Source organism: Nanorana parkeri, unplaced genomic scaffold (genome assembly GCF_000935625.1).
Source record: "Nanorana parkeri isolate BGI_ZX_2015 unplaced genomic scaffold, ASM93562v1 scaffold717, whole genome shotgun sequence".
NCBI lineage: Eukaryota > Metazoa > Chordata > Amphibia > Anura > Dicroglossidae > Nanorana > Nanorana parkeri.
The window spans coordinates 317,497-342,712 of record NW_017306985.1 but is presented as its reverse complement, the minus strand read 5'-3'; the positions used below and the strand labels follow the sequence as shown (position 1 = coordinate 342,712).

The 25,216-nt window shown below is 42.3% G+C and overlaps 1 protein-coding gene across 19 annotated transcripts in view; it reads left to right on the top strand.

The window, feature by feature from the left end:
• DNM1 (dynamin 1) overlaps positions 1-25,216 on the top strand; it is a 142,028-nt gene that overhangs the window by 92,318 nt on the left and 24,494 nt on the right. For 15 of the 19 annotated variants that reach the window (XR_001941625.1, XR_001941623.1, XR_001941624.1 and 12 more), the window contains 6 exons: positions 266-379; positions 11,038-11,147; positions 12,415-12,526; positions 15,238-15,249; positions 17,583-17,753; positions 22,657-22,898. Coding sequence is in view for 16 of the 19 variants with exons in the window: in XM_018564041.1 (XP_018419543.1) it covers positions 266-379; positions 11,038-11,147; positions 12,415-12,526; positions 15,238-15,249; positions 17,583-17,753; positions 22,657-22,898 (761 nt within the window). In the remaining 3 variants the exon portion in view is untranslated. The remainder of the gene's footprint in view (positions 1-265; positions 380-11,037; positions 11,148-12,414; positions 12,527-15,237; positions 15,250-17,582; positions 17,754-22,656; positions 22,899-25,216) is intronic. The other 4 variants (XM_018564047.1, XM_018564043.1, XM_018564046.1 and 1 more) reach the window with 1 other exon arrangement.

Below are 25,216 nucleotides of genomic sequence, written 5' to 3'. Positions count from 1 at the left end.
TAAATCTCTCTAATACTAAACACATGGAACCTCATTTTATCATTGTGTCAGAGGGAAGGACTGTCTCAAAAAAGTAAGTGTTGCCCATAACAACCAATAGGTTCCTTTCACTGTGCTGTGTTCTCTAGGTCAGGGGTACCTATCTGGCTATCATTGACCGCAGTTTCTTCCTCAGATGCATTGATAAATGACAGTGAGTTGGGGTGTGTATATGTGATATACATGCATCTTCTCTGCAGTAACAAAATCACCTTTCATTGAACAGGTCATCCGGAAGGGGTGGCTGACCATTAACAACATTGGTATAATGAAAGGAGGTTCAAAGGAATATTGGTTCGTCCTCACAGCAGAGAACCTGTCTTGGTACAAAGATGATGAGGTAAGTCCCCATCTACATAAGATATGTGCTTTTTATATGTGGTAAGCTGTATTTTAGATGTCTGTATTGTCCTTGCATTTTGCTTTGAATTGCATTATATTTTATTATTATTATATTCACACTATTTATCACTTTTATTGTTATTATCACGTATATCAATTAGTTTAGAGTGTATCACATAGGGACCATTCAGTTTGGTAGCACTGATTTGAGAATACATTATTATTATTATTATCATTATCATTATATAATACATTGCAACTGTAAAAGTATAGGAATGACATCAAAGAAAAAAATACAGTAAACAACAGACTTTACATACCAAGTAGTCACTGTTGGCCTCGACACAGAAGATGATGCTTGCAGCACAGTGGGCTGACTATAGGTCGCCATATACTATGCAAATTTCTTGATGGCACCCTTTCGGCCGGCATCACCCGATCAGCTGATCGAAGGAGCCGGAGTGTAAGATTTTTAATAACGTGTGACAACCACTTATATAGAACTCGGCTGCGGATAGCGTATAACTTATAAATCCATATATTCACAAAAGAAACGGTTTCAGTTTAAATCACTGTATTCATTTGTTAAGACAATAGTATTCACAACATAGACTCCAATTGTGTGTCATCAAACCAGAATCTGCAGCGGCCTTTAATCCACTCTTTTATCACTTGGCACAGTGCATGGTACTTGCGTTTAGTAGTGTAGAGGAACAACAGGTGAGGATCCTCTGCGAGAGAGTGAGAGAGGGAGCGTCCTGGGAATACCACAGTCCCTTTAAGTGGGATGGTAGTCTCGGTTCCTCGTGTCTAAAGGTCCCCACACACCTTACGATAATCGCGGGAAATCCCGCGATCATACGATTATCGTAAGGTGTGTGGAAGCCGTTTGAGCTCTACTACTGTAAGGTCGCACGACTTTAAACTTACAGACATGTTTCAAAACCCGCCGAGCATCGTACGATGTTTGGCGGGTGTGTAGCATGTTCGTGAGATAAAAGCCGGATGGGCCGGTGTGCGCAAGCGCACACTGCCCGTTCGGCATTGCGGTCATCGGATGCCCGCCCCACAGGGGGCGTGGCTTGCGATCATCGCAAGTACGATCTGCCTATGCCAGATAGGCAGATCGTACGTTTTTTAAAGTACCTTACAACCATCGCAAGACAAAAGTCTTGCGATAGTTGTAAGGTGTGTGCCCAGCCTTAGTCCAGAGTATCAGCACCTGTGAGGGTAATCTGGGCTGCGCATGAAATGTACAGTGCAGGAATGCCCAACAGGGCTGGCGAGGGAGATTGAGTTCCTGGTTTCTGCTGTCCTGCAAATCAGTTCTCCAAGAGGGGTCAGGAACACAGGGACGGTCAGCATCTGTATCCAACTCAATACTGAGACGCCGATCGTTCCGCCACTCGGTCCTTAAGTGGGCCGCCATAGAGGAGGAGCAGAGTGATGCCCCTGGAGCAGGCGGTGCCGAGCGCCGCCCTGTAGACGTGGACGTAGGATGATGTAGGAGGAGTGGGCGGAGCCTTACGCCATGCGGGCGGACCCGCATATTACACGGAGGAATCTGTTCTATTTTTGTCGTTCAGCCCGCAGGTTGAAAAAAGAAAATAGTAGTGTATTATCCTGGTCAGTTCTGTGCAAGGTTTGTTCCTTCTCAATCTATTAGAAATAGGCAAGCTTTGCCTGGAGGCAGTGAGGACTTTGTGGCTACACCATACTTATAAGGCCCCTACAACTGGGACATTAAAAATGCCTAGCTTGATGCTGGGGATTTTTCCCTTTTGATTGTAGCCAGGTTTCCACAGCCTTCAAAACGGGTTTTCCAACTGGATGATTTTAACCAACTCTGCACCTCCTTATATAGGGCATAAATCCCAACTGACATCCATACTCGTGGCGATGTTTTCCCGCCAAAATAACGGTTTTTCCCGCCGAAAAAATCCACCGTTGGATACTCTTAAAGAGACAGTACACTAAAATACAAAAACTGGGAAAAAACACCAAAAATTGCATGTAACCAAAAGTCCCCACATTCCCATAAAAATGGGCATCTAATGGATGCCATTTATACAGTCTTTCCAACTGTCACTCATTAAAGCAAACATCCAGCCAGACAGGTAATTATATGATTAAATTAGCAACCAAACATTTGTAGCCCTGTTCAGCCACTTTTGTGGTTCACAAACCTTTGACACACCTTATAGCCAGAGGGTGACAACACAATTCCAACCTGAAGATCTGCTGCTCTCATTGACACCTTCCCACTTCCAGCCTGCTCATTGAACATGGCCTTGCATCACCATGTTAGTGCTCATGACGATGGGCATTCTTGTCATACAAAAGCAAATGCATGCAGGGTTTGACAAGAAAAGGCATCCAAAGAAACGTAGCGCAACACAAAGCAGGTCCAATGCAGCTTCTGAACTGCCAAGTGTGCTGCTCACATACAGGGCCGGCCTTAGGGGTGTGCGAGCAGTGCGGCCGCACAGGGCGCCATGGCAACAAGGGCGCCGTGCGGCCGACACAGCTCGTCCTGGGGGCGGCTTCTCTCCCTCTCACCTTAAAGGGTGTGGCCAATGAGGGGTGTGGTCACTGAGGGGCGCTGTAAAGCTTTCTCGCACAGGGCGCCTAAAGGCCTAAGGCCGGCCCTGCTCACATAAAGCCAATAGGATTTTGTTAACCTGTAACTGATGTGCGCTCCAAATGCTAATGCCCTTCGACATGAGCCTTTAGAAAGGTTTTCTCTTTGCTTCCTCTCTGCTGTAAACTGCCTAAAATCTCTCAATCCAGCCATAAGTGCCTAACATATGCTAGATGACAGCATGAAATCTAAATCGACTGCCTTCTAGTTCAGGTACTTTAACTCTTTATATATGATATTGGGTGAGCTGACAACTGTTGATATTTAACATAGAATTAAAGGGATTATACCAAACTATATTTTAAATTGCTTTTCCTGGTCTGAAAATATTGCAGGCTCTTTTTTTCTGTACTGATATGTTCCCCATGCCTGTTGATCTACCAGAAATGCACTAAGCTCTTATTTTCCTCTTGAGGAATGACACCACATGTGTTTTTGTGGACTACACTTAAATGACTTGGTGTAACTGCTCAGGTGTCTGTTGTTAAACCACTAAAACCTGCTTGTTATTCTCATCTCTACAGCATAAGGACTTATTGTTTTGTAGTGCAAGATAAAGTGAGAGGACACCAGATGACCTTGCTGAGTGTACAGGACACAGGACAGCTCTGAATTTCTGATACAGTCAATAGGTTTTTTATCTTACATTTATTGTACAGATATAACAAAATGCTTCTGATGTAATATTTCACTGACCAAAACATTTCATACACTTTTTAATGCTTTAATCTTCAGCTAGCAGGCAATTTGACATACAGTAAAAAATGTGAGGAAGAATAAGTAAGTATGCTTGATGCCAACAGTGAAACTAGGTGTAATCCGTGTCCAGAAGGTGGAATTACACGTTAAAATTAGAACTGTAATGTGTGAACAGAGAATCACATGTAAAGGCTTGAAGATGATCTTAAAGAAGAACTCCAGGCATAATTATTCTTAACCCTTGCAGTGTGCACTGCAATTTTCACCTAGGGTTAAAAATTAGACAATAAAAGAAAGGGGCGAAATTAGGCAGTGCAGTAGTAACAATTAATAAATAAATTATTCCCTGTGAACAACGTCAACTCCCAATAAAAATCTATAATACAATGAATTATTGAAGACTCCCCAAGGGAAATACATACACAGGGAATTCCAAGTACCAAACCAAAAAATCACCATCACTTTATTACAAATACAAAATAAACTCTAATAATCATGAAGTACAAACAACTACAGACTTTAAAACCATCTAAAATTACCATCACCCTGCATGATGCTAAATATATTAATACATCATCAATACAGATGTCCAAAATGCAAATAATATACATGATTCCCAATTGCAACTAATACACTAGAGCAGGGGTGCCCATAAGGTCGACCGCGATCTACCAGTCAGAAATAAAAAAGATATAATCACCTGAACCTCAAAGCCGTCTTTCCCCCCTCTGCTCCAGCGGTCCAAAGTCCTGTGAGCCATCACATCCTATACAGTGTATAGGACGCTGAGGAATATTCAATCGCTGAAGTGGAGGTGGAGCGAGGCTGCAGCCACACGGCTCCAAGGTTCAGCTAGATGAAAATAAGCACTTGACCCTTGCTGTGCAATAGTAGCCTCACAGCAAGGGTTAAGAATAATTGTGGCTGGAGACTAGGGTTGCCACCTTTCCATCCAGTGAAACCCGAACACTCTAGCGATGCACAGAATTTTTTTGGGGAGAATGAGTTGCAGCTTATTCATATGTAAATAGTGCCACCCATTAATATGTAAATATCACAGTCAAGATTATTTTCAGTGGGGGGCCAGTAGCCCCATCTTCATTTTGGTTGCCCCTGTCTGCCTGACATCTTGTGTCCGGATTTCAGCTGCCATGAAACCCCGACACAGCATTCAAAACCCGAACTGTCCGGGTGAATCCTGGACAGGTGGCAACCCTACTGGAGACAGCTCTATATTGCATGCGGACTTTGAAGCAGACCTTTACCCCCTTTTGCTAAAAATCACACCAGCATGCAGCTCTGCATACTGATTTAAAATCATCTTACATCCATTAGTTGAACAAACTTGTTTTTCATTTACTTACAAAAAGAGCTAATCTACTTTCTGGTCCAGTTATGCCACAAATGATGTAAGTGCCAAAATGTTGCATTCTGGGAAGGTTACATCAGCAGAGCTTTGCTGGGAAATCTTATCTGTAATCTCACGAGATCCCAGGGAAAGGCATTATTTTCCATTGAGATGATGTGCATGGTCACATGTCTTAGTCACATGTGCCAGAGTTCCAGGAAGTAACTGGAGAGCTAGTAATCTGCCCTTAGTTAACATGGCCACAGTCAGAAGACTGGGGAAGAAAAGAGAAACAAGGTCTCAAAGAATACAAAGCCGGCAATTATCTAGAAGTGTGTGTTTGTAGATTGTCATTACTAAACATTTTTAAAGGTGTGTTTGTTGTTATTTTAAACATCAGGGTAAAGGTCCGCTTTAAAGCTGAATTCCAGACAGATATAAATAAGAAAACAAATGAATGCCACAGCCAGACTGTGCTGTGTGGCATGACTGTGTAAATGTTTGGCTGGACAGAAATACCAATCCTTTGGCAGGTAAAACAGCTCCTATATGTGGTATGTATTTCAACAGAGCCGTAGCTAGCTCCTTTTGCACCCGAGGCAAGAACAGAAAATTGTGCCCTCCGACAGACGTGTGCTGTATGCAACGTCATGCACATGCCTCCTGGATGGCAGCGCGGATGCGCAGAAAACTAAAATTGCATAAAAATTTGTTTTATTTGACGAAACTAAGAAAAACACTTTTAGTTTCCATTAATTTTGTCTGAAACAAATTTTTTGTGTGTGTGTTTTCCCTTTTGAAATAGAAAAAGAGATTGAGGACACAGAGTCCTCTGCCCATACAGGCGGGAGAGAGCGGCAGGGATCCGAGGGGAAGCTGGAGCCTATGCCGCTCCTCTGCTCCCTGCCGACCCAAGGGTGTGTTGGTCGCCTGGCGCCCTGTGCTCACCATGGCAACAGGGCGGAGGGGTGCAACCTGGCCAGCCCTGGCTGTGCTCCCCCTCTCAGCTGCACCTGAGGCGAGTGCCTCACTCGCCCCATGGTAGCTACAGCCCTGTATTTCAAGGTGTATTTAGCTGTTTAATGGAACCCATCTTTAAATGTAAGCTCTGCAGGACATTGCAGCACTTACCATATGTAGCTATATTTTATATTACAGCCATGGGACCATGCGCTACAATACTTTTTGTGTTTTCTTTTTAGGGGCCTTCATTTTTTTAATGCTTTTTTCCCCCCTAGTGTGACTTTTAGATCCGAAGTTCTAAGCTAGAGGCTGGAAATCTGCTGACACATTTATATTTTCCTGTAACTGCCTTGCCCACAATTACTCACAGATGTAACAGCTGGATTTCTCATGTGTTTTTTTTACTCAACTATCACTGAAAGGAACCAGCAGAAGGTTATTTTTTTTATATTCTGCGTGAATTTCTCATACAGGATTTCCAAGTTTCATTGTTTTCTTACAGGGAAGACTTTCCAAGGACTTGGAAGCAAAGCAAAAGGGGGAAGCACAGACTATAGAGAAGAGCTTGGAGCAGCCTTTGCTTCATACACACACACACACACACACACAAACACACACTGCCCAAAAATATTCCTCCCTTGTGGTAAAGTGGGATTTCCTCTAGCTTTTGTTTATTTACAGAGGAATGAAGAAGAGAAATCTTGCATCTTAGCATCCCTGTAGATGTGCAATATACTTAGCCAGTATCGCACTGAGGATGGAAGGCTCACTACGGCAGTTCTGAGGATGACTGCAGTGTAACCCAACATTCTGAACCAATTACGTGAACAGGGTGTGCGATCCGTGGGGAAGATCTGTACACTGTGTTGTCATGGTAGCAAGGAAGCAGAATTTTCTTTTTTAGTAGCATGTGACTGCAGATTAAAATAGGAAAAAAATAAATCAATTATAAGGATAAAATTCAAAATATTAACAACTACTTACAAAGCCATCCACAACTCTGCTATACAGCATCTCCAACCTAGTCTCAAAGTATCACCCTAACCATCCCGTTCATTTGTCCCAAGACCTCCTGCTCTATAGCTCCCTCATCAACTCCTACCATTCTCGCCTCCTGCACTTCTCTAGAGTCTCCCCATCCTCTGGAACTCCCTACCCAAACCTGTCCGTCGATCTCCTACTCTGTCTGCCTTTAGGCGATCCCTAAAGACTCATCTCTTCAGGGAAGCCTATCCCGACTCAACCTAGCCACTGAACTATCACTTTTTTAAACAATTCATCCCCACACAGCAACCACCTCTTTTATCACTTGCCACTCCCTTTTAGATTGTAAGCTCTCAGGGCCCTCCTAATCTTCCATTGATTTGTATTGTAAAGTGCTGTGCAAACTGTTGGCGCTATATAAATCCTGTATAATAATATAAACACAGAGTCATATAAAAAGGAGGAAGTACACCCCATATCATTTGACTTATTCAACATATTTGAACAGGCAAATATTCAATCTTTATTCAATCAATGCCTACAAATAATGGTGATACACTAGAACAAATAAAATGACATGGTGCATTCATTCTCACAACCTTCCTTTTTTTACAGAACTGCATATTAATAGCATTATATTTCAAAATGGATTTTGTTCTCTAGGAATCATTTATCTATATCAGTTTTTTTTTCAGTAAAAGTTGAGTTTTCCTTTTACATTAAAAATTTTGAAAATCCATTGCCGAATGAAATATGTGCTGCAGCTCCTTAACCCCATATATTCTTACAGAAGGGTGGAGCACCAATTGGCCCTTTGCCACTAATGGTAATAGAAAACACGTGTAGGGTTAGAACCGTCCAGCCCTTTTTTCCCCATATGTGTGCCTGCTAATTGTGAACTCGCATTTCACTTTCATGCAAAAAAACAGTTTTTCTTCTCCAAGTACATAATATGGAGCTTATAGAGACCCTGTCCCTAAAAATTGCAGTCAAAGAAAGGGAAAATTCAAGAATTGAAATGCTTACTTTCAGCATGTTTCCTTTTCACAAACATTCTTTTATTTGCAAATTGCCTCTAAACTTGCTATAAATTTGACTTTCTCAGGAAGAGTAAATTTCCTAGCACAGCCCCCTCTCTCCAGCCATGTCATAGGCCTCTCCTCTCCTGGGATTGTCTAATTACTGTGTGTTTTGGCCAAGCTCCTCCACCCATCCCTCAGCTGCCTACATATAACCTTGTAGAGGAGCAAAGGGTTAATACTATAGTGCAGGGGTGGGCAAACTCGGGCCCTACTCTGACAGCCACAGGCATGACTTACAGAGGCAGATGCATGATGGTATATGTACTTTCACCACAGCTGGAGGACTGGAGTTTGCCCACCCCTGCTATACAGTGTCACCAAGAACGTCTGACTGTCAGAAGTACTCGTTAATGCACATAGAGATTATACCACTTGCTAGAGTCTAGACAATCTTTGTGTGATAAGACCAATCTTCATTTCACTGAGAAATAGTAGAGAGGGGGGCGTGGCCAGCAGCCGAATGTGAGCAGACGTCTGTAGGGGAGCTCTCCCGCACTTTATCCTGAACGATACCCGTCGGGCTTTCCGGTACCCGTCTATCCTGCACTAGCCGATTGCCTAGGTCTCGCTGACGCCTGCACTCCGTTTTTGGGCTTCCTGCAGCCACATTGAGACCGGGAGATGTCCAAGAAGAAGGACGGTAAGGGCCTCCCTCCCGCGATCCAAGATGGCGGCGGCACACAGCACACGCTCCCCACCCCTAGCAAGCAGACAGGGGACAGAGGCAGGGATACAGCGGCGCGACTGGAGCGCTTCGCCCGCCATCCTGACACCCCTGCTAAGGGGCAGAGGCTCTCCTATTCTGCAGATCGGGCCACCCGCAGGGAGCTACTGCCAGATCGGCTGCAATCCTCAGCCTCTGATTCAGATGGGCCGGACGCCATCTTGGGCTAAAAAAAAAAAAAAAAAAGAAATAGTAGAGAGAACAAGGCAAGAATAGACATTTGTAAGGATCTGAATGTCCAACTGCTTTGGTTTGCTTGAGATGCAAGAAGGAAAAGAGGAAGTGCTTCCTATATGGACCATTTAAAATGCTTAGTATGTTCTAAAGATAGAGCCTGTGTTACTGTCTGTTTCACCTCTAGTTCAACCTTTGTTAGTTTTCAGAAATAGTTTCCTCCTGTAAGTTCTTGCAAAATGTAATCTTGTTCCTGTAAGTTAAAGCTGAACTCCAGGAAAAGCAAATCATTTATAAATACAAGAGGCGTGTATGTTCTTACTTAGATCCTGGTGTAATTTGTGTATTTTTTCTAGATCTGTGCAGTAATCCAGTTTGAAATATCCTTCCTGTAATAAAGACCACTCACTGCTGCTCTCTCTCCTTGCACAGGGTAGCTGGTCTTGTATCTGCCCCCTCCGGTAGTTTTCTGCAGCCAGCTTGTAGTAGGTGGAGCTGCTGGGTCCCTCCCACAGCTCTGCTCTCTGTACAGGCATTGTGCAGCATAGTGATAATGTCACTTCTACTTTTATCATTTAATATCTGGGTTGGTAAAGACATTTAATGCTCAGAAAGTGGATTTACACCGATTAGTCATAACATTATGACCACAAACCCTTTTACTGACTAAACAGCCCTTACCCATCAAGGCATGAACTCTGCTAAACCTCTGAAGCCCTCAATAGCAGATCCTTTTAAGTGCTGTAAGTTGTGGGGTGGGGACTCTATCGATAGGACTTGTTTTTCCAGTACATACCACAGATGCTCGATTGGATTGAGATCTGGAGAATTTGGAGACCAAGTCATCCCTTTGAACTCGATGTGTTCCTCAAACCATTCTTGAACCATTTTTTCAGTGTGGCAGGGCGCATTATCCTGCTAAAAGAGGCCACTGCCATCAGGAATTACCACTTTCCATTAAGGGGTGTACTTGGTCAGCAACAATGTTTAGGTTGGTTGTACAGCAGAACATTGCCCAAAGCATCACGCTGCCTCCACTGGCTTGCCTACCTCAAAGTGGTCATAATGGTATGGCTGATCAATGTATATCATTTGTTGCAGATGAGGAATATTTTAAAATGAAGATTTTTGTGGCTGGAGTTTAGATTTTAAAAAATAAAATTAAAAAAAATCATACAGGCATTGACATTTAATAGGCGTGCACTTAACTAAACTGGGATTTGTTTTCTCGGGGGGTTTGGACTTTAGTTTATGATTTTTTAAAATCAATGACACAATTTTAGGATTATTTCATAAGCCACAGTTTATTACAGTTTGATGGGTGTTACATATGCCACTGTAGTGTTGCATTTTATTTTTCCTTTTTTTATGCTTAAAGTATTTTTGTAAGGCACTGAGTTTAATAATTCATATCTGAAAAAAACGTGATAGCTGTTGCAGTGGGTGAGCAGGTGTTGAAAACTCCCCATCGTTGGATATAGCAATTATTTGGAAGGATAAAAATAAAATATAATCAACACATTTTAGAGATTGCCCCCCACCTTCAGGGCTTGTTTTCTTAATTTCCTGCCCCCTTGTAAATATATACAGTGTGTATGTGTATATATATTTAATACCAGTTTTATTTGGTTAGGTATGTTCAATTGAACAGATTTAGTGGCATATTTTTAATGTGGTGGATTATTCATTGATCTTAAGTTGTCGTTCATCCATTGGAACATTTTCCTCCGCATTTAAAAAAAAACAAACACTAGCTGTCTATATTTGCACCAAATCCCAGCTTATTACTACTGAAGAGTGACATATGGCTTGTGGCCTTTTGGGTTAGGAAGCAGGAAGGTCCCTCCACTGTAGTCTCTAAGAAGGCAATGTGTGATATTTTGGTTTTGAATGCTATATGCATTTAATAAAGAAGAAAAAATTTTTTATATTAGCAATATAGATAAATGAACTGAGTGTAAGCTTTTGTTTTTCTGCTTTGCATTCCCAGACCTTGATTTGTGGCTAGTTTCTAACAGTATTCATTGTTTGCCCTCTACAGGAAAAAGAGAAGAAATACATGCTGCCCCTGGATAACCTAAAACTAAGAGATATTGAAAAAGGATTTATGTCCAGCAAATTCATTTTTGCCCTGTTCAATACTGAGCAAAGGTGAGTATATTCTTTGTCTAGATGCAGTGCATTATGGTAACACTATATTAGCAGGTATTCCCACAAGGTAAGAGCATCAGCTTGTAGCAAACAGCATAACCTTATCTTATATCTTTAGCAGTCAGGTACGCCACCCAGCACCCCTACTAGATGCACATGCTTTGCCCCCATCCCACCATGTAGTGCCCAGGGGCTTAAGTAACCCATCACTAGACGTGAACATTCCCACACAGAGCAATGGGGATAGTGTTATCGGAAATTCAAATATTGACTTTGTGAAAGGCTCTGTTTGCATAGCCATTTTAGACAAGGGAAACGTCTCATAACAGGGAGGAATAATAGTGATCAGTATTTCTCTGACCTGTCTGGCCAAGCTTAATAGTTGTACAAGCAGATGCTGAGGTCCAAACATTGTTTGAACCTGATTGCTATCCCCCTGGATATAAGCCTGCGTTGGTGGGGTTTCCACTTTCTGCTTCTATACCCATACAGGAAAACCAAAATCTCTCTATTACCCATCCTTCAGTATTAACATAAATGCCACCCAAGTGTTCTTGTTTATACCTGCAGCTGGCTTGAGAGACATCTCCAAATGGTTGGATTGTGCCTGCACATGTCTTTTAATACCTATGGCCAGCTTCAGTGTTTGTGTTGCCTCTTTGGAGACATTCAGATTATTTGTTTCACTTGAAAAGGGACACTCTGTCTACATTTAGGGGTAAATACACTGAGTGGCCAGATTATTATGACCACCCCATCAGTACTTCGTTGGGCCGCCTCGTGACTCCACGAGATGTTGAAAGGTGATGCGAGGAATCTGACACTGCACTGTTGCCCTTCTGTTGTCTTGTACCAGTCTTGCCACTCTGTTCTGCCCTAACATTTACTAGTCGCTGACGGCCACAATTCGCACATTCAGACCCAGATTTTCGGCTGACAGTCCAGTCTTTAAACACTTTAACAACAGCTGCTCTTGAACATTTAACGAATTCTGCTGTTTTGCTGTGTGTGTTTTTTTTTTACCTACATGTGGTGAGGGGCCTTAGGATTCGTATGTTTTAGAGAAAACAAACTTTGTCGTTTTTTAACATCTAGATAGGTTCTAGTCTGGATCCTGGAGTCCTGAGGCTTTGTAGAGGTTTGGGTGGGATGAATCCTCCATTCCTAAGACCACATTTCCTCTCACTTCCTGTTGTGTTTCCAGGAAAGGAAGGCAAAGCAAATCTCCCCAAAATATAAATTGACAGAGGTTCTGTTCTGTTTTCAGGAATGTTTACAAGGATTACCGTCAGCTGGAGCTGGCCTGCGATACTCAGGAAGAAGTGGACAGTTGGAAGGCTTCTTTCTTACGTGCTGGTGTCTATCCAGAGAGAGCTGGGGTATGTACCAATACTGAATAATCAGGCCACCTGGTTGGTAACATCTTTTCTTTAATGTGGAGGTCCTAAGGATTTTAAAGTGACCCTGTTGCTATACAAAACATACTCCATAAATACCTTTCCTGTCCCACTGAAATCCACTCCAATGCAGTGAATTTGTCCCTCTAGGTCTGCTGGGAAACTGATACTTGCAGGGGTGTCAGTCTCCTGGGTCCTCCACAGCACTTAGTGATTCCTCCTTCCTCCCTTATACAGTAATAGCATGGAGGTCAGCAGGAACAACCACTGAGAGCTGCAGGGGGCCCAGTAGATTGTCTTTACCAGAAGTATCAGTTTTCTGGTAGTGATAATCTCCTGCTTCCCCCGCAGCTCTCAGTGGTTGTTTCACAGCATAGGAGTGAAGTTCAGAAGCACAGGCAGCAGGAAAGCTAAGTATTTATTGTCACAGGGAGAGATTTGCAGGGAATGTTTTGTATGGCGACAGGGTTGCTTTAAGGGTGACAGGGCTAGATTTACATCACTGAAGCCTGTATACACACAGTTTTTGGCACTAATAACATCCCTTTTACAAAGAACATATTCTTAATTTACTGGACCTAACCTGAATTAAAATAGTGACAGCGTGTGCCTTCACCTCTTCTGCCAATAGGCAGAGGCCTACTGTGTTTAGTGGTAAATCCGGCCCTGTGACTGGAATGATAGCATTGATTGTTATCAGACAATCCATAAAGACAGACCACAATATATATTATTTGTCTATGTCCCGGAATGGTTTGTTACTGGGACTGGCCCATTGTGTTACTAGTCATCTGTTCATGCTATTATGCATCTGCCTCAACACTTGCTGCTCATTTGATGACCCCTTTGAGTTATAAAGAACTATATTCCTAGGAGACATCTATATAGCAATGATCGATGTCTTTTGGTAATAAATCAAAACTCACAAAATTATTTATATACTGACCCCCAAAATATGTATAATTTTTACAATTGGAAAATCATTTTCAGTTTACTAAAAATGTTACTGCAAGCGTTATTCTATGTTATACTATTGACTTTTGTTCTATTTTGGTGGGACTGCCAACTAACAAAACAACAATTGCGCTGGTTTGTGCTCATTAATTTACCAAATGCTTCTAAATGGCGATAACTATGAGGTTATGTGAGGTCTCTATTGACAGCAGACCAAGGAGCCATTCGAGGTGGAGATAATGTAACATCTAAGTACCAATTAATGAGAAGTAAAAAAAAAAATAACCTTTAGCGCCCACAATTTAGTTCCGACCTTATTTTCCTGAAAAATAAGGTTGGAACTAACCTTATAAAATAAGTTAAATTTTCTGGAAGAAAATGTAACTTAAAAGTGACCCAAACAGAACAAGATCAGCACTACCCTGCTGTTAAACAGATCAAATGGAGACAGCTGAAATTTCCCTCTATGCAGCACACAATTAATGAGAAGTAAATAAAAAAAATAACCTCTACCGCCACAAATTTTGTTCCGATCTTATTTTCCTCTGAAAGAAAATGTAAACTTAAAAGTTACCCTAACAGAACAAGATCAGCACTACCCTGCTGTTAAACAGGTCAAATGCAGACAGCTGAAACTTCCCTCTATGCAGCACACATTGTTGCTTCATAGCAAAGTAAATTACAAGTACATATTTTTTTTAAATACAATGTGTGCCCAAAGGTCTGTGGACACATAAGCAGCTACTATGTGGCCAAAAGTATGTGGATACCCCTCCAAATTATTTCGTTCAGGTATCTCCAGTAAAGGGTATAGTTAATGCTACAGCATAGAAAGACATTTTAGGCAACTGTACTTTTCCAACACTTTTTTGGGGGAAGGCCCTTTTCTTTTCCAACATGACTGCACCCCTTTGTACAAAGCCAGCTCCATAAAGACATGGTTTGATGGATTTGGTTTGGAGGAACTAGAGTGGCCTGCAAATAACCCTGACCTCAACCCTAATGAACACCTTTGGGATGGATTGAAATGCATATTCTCTCGTTCAACATCAGTTTCTGACCCCAAAAATCCTCTTTTTGCTGAATGAGCACAAATTCCCACATACCCACTCCAAACTTTTGTGGAAAGAGCTTAGAGACGAGTGGAGGTGTGATGTAGGTGTGATGATCAGGTGTCCACAAACTTTTAGCCACATAGTGTATATATGTGCATAAAAGTGAAGGCTGTTATAGCTGCAGAGTTGCTGGGGGTAACCAACTCTATATTGTCCATGGCAACAAGCTCATGTAAGTTTATGGCCTGGTGTCCACAAACGTTTGGCCATATATGTGTATGGGGATATTAAAGGTTAAAGGAAAAAAAACAGACCATATCTCTTTAAATGTAATCCTCAAGCTTTCCTTAGTCTTTGTGCCATGATAAATTAAGGCATTAATTAATTTGGCGTGGAACTATATGATAAATGCTGGTCATGATTCCTAATGAGATGGTGACTGCTTTTGCTTCCAGAATGCCATATCATAGTTCCCTCCCCTAAGATGCCATTTTGTGGTGGCTTAAGATTTTAAGCCATTGGCCATACCTCACCAGACTCCACACCGTGCTCATTTCCTGTATCATCATTTTAGAAAAACAAGGGTCAGGGATTCCTCCTTATCCACTAATTTTGGTGTTTTTCTATTTTGTCCCCTTTTGTGTGTTTTATTTTATTCTGTTGTGGCTCAATCTGGCCTCAAAGGACCTGGATAAAGTAAGTGGTGCGGTCAGCTCCAAGGGAGTCCTAATGCTCCTTCCTGCTTCTTTAACAACCTCACTTTCCTTTCTTCTTCTCCCATGAGTGGTCCTGGCGGGATGTTTCCAAGGGGGGCTACTGTCTTCCCTCATCATTTTTTTTTTATATCCTCAGTTTCGTCTGTCTCCGAGACTGGTCAGAACATTTAATTTGGGGTCTCTCCCCCTTTTCTCTCCTGGTTCTGACTTTCTCCCGAACTCTCTCCATAACATTCTTTTTATTTTGCATGCCTGACATAAAATATTGAAGTGAAACAGCGCAGTTGGACCTGGGGAATCCCTATTTCCCCATTGTCCTCCTCTGCACTCATATTTCCCTCTTTATAGTCTTAAAGGGAACCGTTCCCTAGACTATGAACATTAAAGTATTCACATATTCTTAGCAATCAGTAAAAGATCTTTAACACAAGCACTCACTGACTTCTGTAGCTGTATGCCTGTGGATTAATTCATCCTCAGATTCACAAGAAAGACTCTATACATTGCAGCTCCTCTCCCCTTGCTTCTTTTGCCAGCCTTCTATTGTAAACAAACCACAAGTGCTGTAAACTGTTCTATGATGTGATTGAGGATGAATTAAAACTCATTCACACCACCTGCACTGGGCTGCAACACAAGGACAAGGCAAACAGCTTTGTATTCACTGGTGCCAGTTCACACCAATGCCCTGCAATGCATTGGCATGCAGTGGGAAAAAAATGGGACTTGTTACCAGTGGTAGACCTAAGGATCAAAGGGCCCTGGTGCAAGATTTTTTTTTCGGGCCCCCCCCCCGGCTCTTACAATGCCCATAGTGGCCAACTGACTACCTGAAAGCCCTCACTGGCCACCAAAAAGCCAGCACTGGCCACCTGAGAGCAGAAAAACAAGCTCAGGACTCCCACTGACACTGATTCTGTTGACTTGTATAATAATCTCATTATATATTACAGTGTAATAATAAAAGAATTAAAGTGCACAATAAATGCGCTTGAAACATCCCCAAACCATCTCTCCCCTCCCACCCCACCCCCCGCCCTCTCGCTTCGTGGAAAACATTTTTCAGCTAAACCGATCCTGATTCCAAAAAGGTTGTGGACCACTGCTATAGAGGGCTACAACTCCCAGCAGTACTTTATACGGCAATGGAGAATGGCTTTGGCTATAGAGGACTGCAACTCCCATCAATATTTTATACAGCATTTGCAATTCTGCATTGCAAAGTTCTGCTGGATGTTGTAGTCCTCTATTGCCGTTACCATTCTGCATTTCTGTATAAAGTATTGCTGGGAGTTGTAGTCCTCTATAGCTGATGCCATTCTGCACTGCTGCAATGCAGAATGGCAACAGCTATAGAGGACTACAACTTCCAGCAATACTTTATACATAAATGCAGAACAATTCCATCAGTTACAGAGGGTTAAAAACAATGTGACTTAAGGCACATACCTCTTTTGTCCTCGCGGTGCAAACACATGCAGCAGGGAGAGGTGGTGGGCTCTGAAATCCAGTGTCTGCTGCTCGTTCCTCTTGGCCGAGGCCCCAGAGTGTCCCTGCAGGCTGATGTGATTTCTTCTAACTGCAGGCAACTAGTCTAGATTCTGTCTGCTCCAGTTTTGATAAAGTCCCCCTTTAAATATCTCTTTCTGACTTTACTTCTGCTGTAAAGCTTTTTTGTTTGTTTAGAAAATGTAAATACTTTAATGCCCATTTAACTAAACATACAAGTATCGGGGAAAGCGATTTTTGTTCAATGTGTTAAGCTGGCTGTATATAGTAAGATTTTGATGGCTCCATTCAAACTGTTTTACCAACCACCATTCATTACCATTACCCTTGGATTCAGTTAAAGAGGTTGCAAGTCCGACCAAAACTTTTTATTTTTATTTTGGATGGAGTGGGAAAGAGTTGGACCACTGTCATCAGGGCAGGAAGTAAAGGGATATCTCCCCAACAGGGACACAGCAGTTGTATATTGGCAAGGATTCCAGAGCTTCCCATCTTTATCCAAACAGACTAAAAAAAAAAGATTTTGACTGAAATTCCACTTAAAATTTTCATACAAAATCTTACTTTGTACAGGCTGATGAAACTCGAAGGATTCTGAAGTGTCCTAAACTCCTGAGACGTTAAAAGATAATGACCAGCCCTGTGGTAGTAAACAGTGTGGAAGATTCCTTCTTGCCCACTGGTTCCCTGGCTGTTTTAGTTCAGTGTCAGTAACAGACTATGACATGGACGCCGTCACGAAGGGCTCTGCTGACCTGCCTCTTGAACTTTGTTTATCTTCCTTTGTTCCTCTTTGCTTTGCAGGCTAGTGAGTCTGATGAGAATGGATCCGACAGCTTTATGCATTCAATGGACCCTCAGTTGGAAAGGCAGGTGGAGACTATCCGTAATCTTGTGGATTCCTACATGGCTATAGTCAACAAGACCATCCGGGACCTGATGCCTAAAACCATAATGCATCTCATGATCAACAATGTAAGTTTTTATATGGTGTCTTTGGGGTCTTCTTAATAATTAATGACCTTTAATGTATGTACAGATAAGTGGGTGAGATACTGTATGTGGTAAAAAAGACTCAGTTCACAGGACAGTATTTGCTGTGATTTTGTCTATAGTCAAGATGCAAAGTCTGGAGGTATGATCCGCATCTGTTAGTGTTTCTGGCAATTGCATACCCGCTGGTAAAGTTCCTGTAAGATATAGATATTTTTCCAGGTGTCCAATCATTTTAATGGTGGAGAAAAAATAAAAAATCATATTCTGTTCATCTTTGCAATACATACACATTTCCCTTTGTTTTGTCTCTTAACCACTTGAAGACCAGAGTGTTAAATCCCCTTCCTGGCCAGGCCATTTTTCAGTATTCAGCGCTGCGTTACTTTGACTATTTAGTCATGCAACGCTGTACTGAAATGAATTTTATACCATTTTTTGGGGACACATAGAGCTTTCTTTTGGTGGTATTTTGGCGGTTTTTACTAAATTAAGGAAACATTTTTTTTTTAAAAACTGTTTCCCCTATATTAATTTATGAAACAATTTATTATTATCCAATTTAATGCAAAATATAAAAGACGGGGTCACATCGAGTAAATATCTAGAAACACGATGTCTTGCTGCACTCCTTACCAAAACAACCCCAACTGGGTGGGTGCTTGTAGTGACCACGGTAGGCACCGTGTAAATCACGGCTCAGAATGACTCATCAGGCTCAGAATGACATTCTGAGCCTGATGAAGGGGACCCCCCTGCGGCCCCGAAAGCGCTTGTATTGGATGGCAATGTGCCATTAAAATGGATCATTGATTTACAAAACCGGTGTGCTGGTGAGATTATTCCTTTTTTTTTTTTTTACATCGAGTAAATAGACACCAAACATGTCAAGCCTTAAAATTGCGCGAGCCCGCGAAACCGCCAAAAACTACAATACCCAAAATTGGCCATAGACAATGTTTTAAAAGCTTTTACCGCTCATCAGTTTAGTGTTATCAGTGATTAATGGTCCTAAAATTATTGGTCACACTCCGACATGCGCGGTGATACGTAACATGTGCAGCACAATTTTTGTTTTTGAGCGTCGGCACACCCAGCGCGTATTAAGTTTACAGGGGGGACTTAGCATTTTTTGATTTTTTTTAAACATTTGTTTTACTTGGGGATCCCCAGAGAAGCTTATGAAGCAGAGATCTGCTTCACCAGCTTCTTCTCTGGCTATAGCAGCCAAAGAAATGACAGCTGAATGTGGAAGTGATATAATACACACCACTTCCGCATTCAGAGATCGGAGAGAAGATCAACAAAGAGGACAATGCTGATCTCCCTCTCAACTTCCAGCTGCCAAGCTTGTCCCAAGCCCGCAGAGGGGACAGCAGAGCCCAGGATGAAAGGTAACGGCAGTGTAGGGGAGAGGCGCCGAGGGGGGGCGCACACTGCAGGGCAGCACATTCACGCGATCAGATGGCTATAGAGCCGCCGGCTGTGTACACCTATCAGTGTAATGTACTTGTGCGAGCAGAAAAATTTAAATTTACAGCTTGCTGTCCATCCGTTTATTTACAATGTCATGGACGGCAAGTAGTTAAGAAATGTTACAACTACAGAAAAATACTGCTGTAAAATTGCTGTAGTGGGCTGGCAACACCATCTCTGCTCTTCTGAAATCTCAAGCAGTGTTGCTAGCTTTGTGTGAGTTTTCTTCTTCTGGCCTTCAAAACACCTCCACCTCTCCTCATTTCTATAATATAAAGGTCAATGTTCTGTAGTCCAGAAGGAAGAACTCAGGAAGGATTGACAACACTGCTTAGTATTTAAGTGTGACAGAGTTGTCAGCTCACTACAGAAAATTAGAAGTTCACTGGATTTCTCACAGATCGACAGATATATTTCTGTACTTAAAGGGTTATTAAACCCTCAGTTTTTTGGCATAAATCTACTGCTAGCAAGCAGTAGATATATGCAAAACCTTTTTTTAAAAAGCAAAAAAACGCTTTAAAAGAGGTTAAAACTTACCTGTGTCCCTGTTCCAGACTGTGCCCATATCTCCACCCAGGCCTTTTTTTTCCTCGGTCAACGCACCTTCTTATGGAATGATGGATCACCACGAATAGGGTTCTCGACCTTGACCCGCTCAAAATCCCATGGAGGCATAGGGCTCCCCCATGTGCACAACTATTATAAAGCTTGCCATTTAACCCGCATCATAGACTGGGCGCCACGGGGGCATACAAAGACTGGGTCCAGATAGAACAGCTTCAAGTAGGATTCCCAATTGGCTCCTGGCCCTGGATCCAAAGATCCCTACTCCCTCCCCAAGTGCTCTCCCACCCTATGGTAGGTACTTCACTGCACCTCTTCGATGAGATATGCAGAAGCACGGACTTCTCATCCACACTCAGTCCCATCACCCCGGTTTGCATGAACCCGGCCTTTCCTCCGGGTCTCCACTCCTCATTTCTACGCTGCTGGTCATCCAAAGAGGTCCCACGGGCGCAAACGTTCTTTGATGCCCAAGGGAGATTCAGATCCTTGACTGACCTCAACTCAGAGACCCAAGATGGGCCGTTACCATTGTGGCAATACATGCAAATTCGCCACTTTCTCAATTCACAACAAACTAGACACAACTACACACGGCCCCTTACTCAATTCGAAAATCTCTGTAGGATCTCGCATACAGTCTCAGAAACTTACTCCTAAGTATCGGAGACCTCTTCTCTTCCAACTCTTCCTTCCATGAAGGCTTGGGAAAAGGACTTATCCATCACCTTTACTCCCGGTAATGGGAAAGAATGGATGATCTTTTGCTAAAGAGCTCATTGAATGTGCAAGTTCAGGAAACCAACTACAAAATATGCTCCAGGTGGTACAAAACTCCTGAGATCCTTCATCGCATCTTCCCTGATACGCCCAACACATTTTGGCGTTGCTCCCAAGACGTGGGTACGCTTCTTCACATTTGGTGGACTTGCCCACTCATAGCCAAGTTTTGGACCAAAGTACATTCTCTCATTAAAGTCATAACTGGTTTGTCAATGGAATTCTCTGCAGCCTCCTTCCTACTGTGCCACTTCGACGAATCACAACACATCTCCAAAAAATCCCTGGTCTTACACCTACTAAACGCAGCTAAAACAGTTATTCCCAGACACTGGAAGGCGACCTGCCCGCCTCCAATAAGGGAATGGCTGTCTCGAATAGACACAGTGGCAAACATGGAGGAACTAATCTCCAGTGACAAAGACACCATGCCTCGCTACGTGAAAACGTGGGCTGCCTGGCACTTATTCAAAGCGACAGAAAGGTATACCGCCCTAACACAGTAATACCTGGATCCTAATACTCTGGTAATCCACCTTTTATCTCTCCCCCCTTAGCCCCACCTCCGTTCCTCCCTACGGTCCGACCTCACATGCCGTAGCTCCTGATACTCTATTCGGTACCACTGGAAGCGGGCGAGACGCTCTCTCTTTCTCACTCTTTATTCTTCCTTCTCTTTTCCGCTCCTCCTTTAAACCATCACACAACCCGCTCTTCTCTATCCTAACCAACCTCTCTTTATCAGGTCCTGCCATACCAGCACAACCTGGCATGCCCTCTTAGATCTGCAACGTCAACGCAGTTGGTCCTTCCATGGGGTCCCAAACCCAACTACCTACAACAATATTAATACAACTTTTTAGCAACACTTGGGCTTCTACGGCATGCAAGTAATGCTTTTGTCTCTTAGGGCTTAACAAGTGAGACATGCTAGCTATCCACGAAACTGATCTCTATAAAGTATGACTTGACTTGATCCCGGGAAACACTTCCCCCATTCCCACCTCACATATTGACCCTAATTAGTGTATATTTCACAGCTTGTTCTACTTGATTATTGTTTGAAACTATGATATGTATAAACACAATAAAAATGTACTTGTGAAAAAAAAAACGTACCTGTGTCTTCGCTGCGCGCTCCTGTCCGAAAATCTGAAAAATCTCGGGCGGCCGCAAAGGATCTTGGGGCGGGCGCATGCGCAGTTCAGATTTTCGGCCAGGAGACGAGGAGAGACACAAGATAAGTATATGGACGCGTGCACCCGCATGCAGACACCATGGGACAGGAAGTGCCAGCAAGCTCAGAGGAGTCAGCGCTGGATCGGATTGCCGCCGCCCCGCTGGAGGGACAGATGAAAAGGAAAGAAGAAGAAGATCGGATTAATAGACATCATTTAAGGTAAGTGCTGACATTAACATTGGGGGAAGGGAAAAAAAAATACTTTAATGTCACTTTAACTATTGTTAGAGACAAACCATAGGGAAATGCGCTTGTATTGTAGAAATATACTGAATGCTTTTTTTTTTGCTTTTCAATTTGCCTATACAGTGTAAGTGATATGAGCACCTAAAAGCTCACCTGTAAATCAGCAATACATTTGATGTTGTGCTGTAACATGGTAGCAATAATTGTAGATGAGACTTTTTGTTCTTCCAATAAGAAAGGTTTCAGTGTGTGGTGGAAGTGTGTTTAACTCCCAACTGTAGTCCTATGTATACTTCCATATTGTGTGATTGTTACCATGGCAATGCTAGAATGATAATGTGTTAATTTGACAAGCTCAGCAGTCACTCAGCACCTCAGAACATCATTGTCACACCAAGGGTAGGACTGGGAACCTTTGTCTTGGGGGGAAAAAATACAAGTGGGACTTACATGGTAGGAACAGATTTCTGTGGGCTGCAGAAAGGTAAACCACCAAAGTGTGTGGTGCCACAGCGATTGGTGGCTACGGTGGGTGGGTGTTCCTAAAGGACATGGTTTATTGTGACAAACCATTCACGTCTTCCAGTATCAGCTACAGGCAGACAGAAGAGTTAATTTTTTTGCTTTTCTTTTTAGTCAAAGGAGTTCATCCATTCGGAGCTCCTTGCTAACTTGTACTCATGCAGCGACCAGAATACACTGATGGAGGAATCAATGGAACAGGCACAGCATAGAGACGAGATGCTGCGCATGTATCATGCCCTGAAAGAAGCCTTAAGTATTATCGGGGACATTAACACGACGACCAGCAGCACCCCTATGCCTCCACCTGTGGATGATTCCTGGCTACAGGTGCAGAACATACCAGCAGGACGCAGGTAAGCAGACACAAAATGATCTGGTAAGTGAAGAACAAACAGCAAGAGCCACAACTCATATTATTAGCTAAAAGGCTTCTAAATTTCAACCACCTCTAGTGGTTGGTAGCCGTCGTTAGAGGAGAATGACAGTATTGACATTCTTGTAACAGCTGAGCCATGGATGAGATGTATTTAAAGGACAACTTCTTTTAAGAAAAAAAAAAATACCATTAAACTTGCATAATGAAAGGCTTTCTACACCTGTTTTTTTTACTGTGAAATACACCAATATCTGTACGCTAAAGGTTGCAATTCATAAATAAATGTTCTGCAGTTGAATATGATTTTAATTGTAGATTGAGGATATATTTACTGTTGAAGAAAGTCGCACAGCTGGAATATGGTCTGGAACCAAGGTGGGGTCTTAGGGGGGACACCCAGACATTTTTATTCAAACATAATTTTTTTACATGTGGATACAAGTAAACACCGTTCTCCACTGTCATTTGAGGGACACAGCTCTGAAAAATTCTAGGAATATGGTTATGCCTCTAGGAGAAATGGACACTAGGCAAAAAAAATGAAAAGCCTGTCACTTTAGGGACATAACCCCTCACACCTCCTAGGTGCACTTAGTGCCCTCGGTGCAATGGATGTCTCCTTATCTTCTACTTTATTTTAGTTGACTTTGTTTCCTCGTTGAAGATTTTACTACCAAGAGCTGCTAGTTGACTAATACTGCATATTATTAGATCTGCATGTCTCTCTAGCTAACCAACAAAACTTAGAGTTACATGTCAGATAAGTTCAATCCTAGAAGTTTCTCTAGTTGCCATGAAGCATGTTGTTTCGGGCCTCAGTACTTACACTTCGTCCATTCATGATTTAATGGTCAGGCCAGTATTATTTGGGGATTCCTGTTATGTCAGGAACGGGGCCATGAAGTTATGAGTAAAAAAAAAAAAAGTATTTACCTCATGTTTGTAAGTTTGGGTGTTATCCCTCTTTTTTTTCCGCCCAAATACTCGGCATCGGCATCGATACCGATACTGGTATCGGTGCATCCCTACTTATCTAGGTGCCTGGGTCGTGCACTCTTTCCTTGATTAAGGATTATAGCACATCGATTCAGCTCATGAATACAATACACCGAAAGTATGCTTGTCATAAACACTATGCCATATCGTTGATGCAATAGCTGGGCTGTGACAGATTCAATCAGCATCAGAAAGAAACGGTTGCTTTCTTAATTGAGACTGTACACACTCTTTAAAATTCGATGATTTTGCGGTTATTTCTGGTCTAGGTTCACATAAACGTAAGTGTGTCTGCAAGATTTTTCATCTTTATCCTGTTTTTATATAAGAATTAAGAAATTCTGGATAAGCCACTTCTGGTTCCTAGACACTTAAGTCTCTCCGGATGATTCTGTTTGGTAACATTTATTCGTAAAATAGTTTGGCTCTTCAACCTTTATTGGCTATGCTCCTTATTTTCCAGACTTTGACTACTTGGACAAAATCTTTAAATAAAGAACAGGTGACTGCTGCAGTAGATCCACATTTTATTGATTGTGTGGATCAGATGACTGTTGCTTCGTATTTCATATGTAATGCGTTTCTTGATGCTTGTTGTCTGTTTGTCTTGTGTGTCTGTTTCTTCCATTCAGATACGCAGAGCTATGTTGGCTGGTTGGCGGGACCCCACTGCAAAAAGGGCCTTTTGCATTTACCCTATGCGAGAGGTCATCTTTTTGAAGCAGCCTTGGATTAGGTTATTAAAAAAGCTACAGAAGGAAAAAGTGAACAATTACCCACTTCCCAGTTTCAAAAGATGTCTTAAACTTCCAAACCTGTGGACTTTTTAAGACATCCCTGGCAATTAAAAAGTCTGCTTTAGCATGAAGGTCTGTTCCCGCCTTTTCTATATATGGTGGGGGAATACCTGATGGAGTTTGCAAATACAATTTCAGACTACATTTCCTCCTTCTGCCTCCTTGTTTTTTTTCGTTGTCTCCCATATCTCAGCAGCGTCGAACAAACCTTTTTTGCACAGTTCAAGGTCCTTTGGATCTGGGTGTTATTATTCCCGTTCCTTTGGTAGAACGTTTTCAAGGTTTTTACTCAAGCCTGTTTACGGTTCCCAAGGAGTCCTGTTTACGGAACCCAAGGAAGACAGAGTGCTTTCAAATACAGAATCAGACAATGTGTTTGTACATATTCACAAATTGCACATGCAACTCATTCGGTCGGTTGTAGCCTCTCTTAGACAAGGAGATTTTTTTGGTTTCCATAGACCTAAAGGATGTGTATTTACACATTTCTGTATTTCCAGCA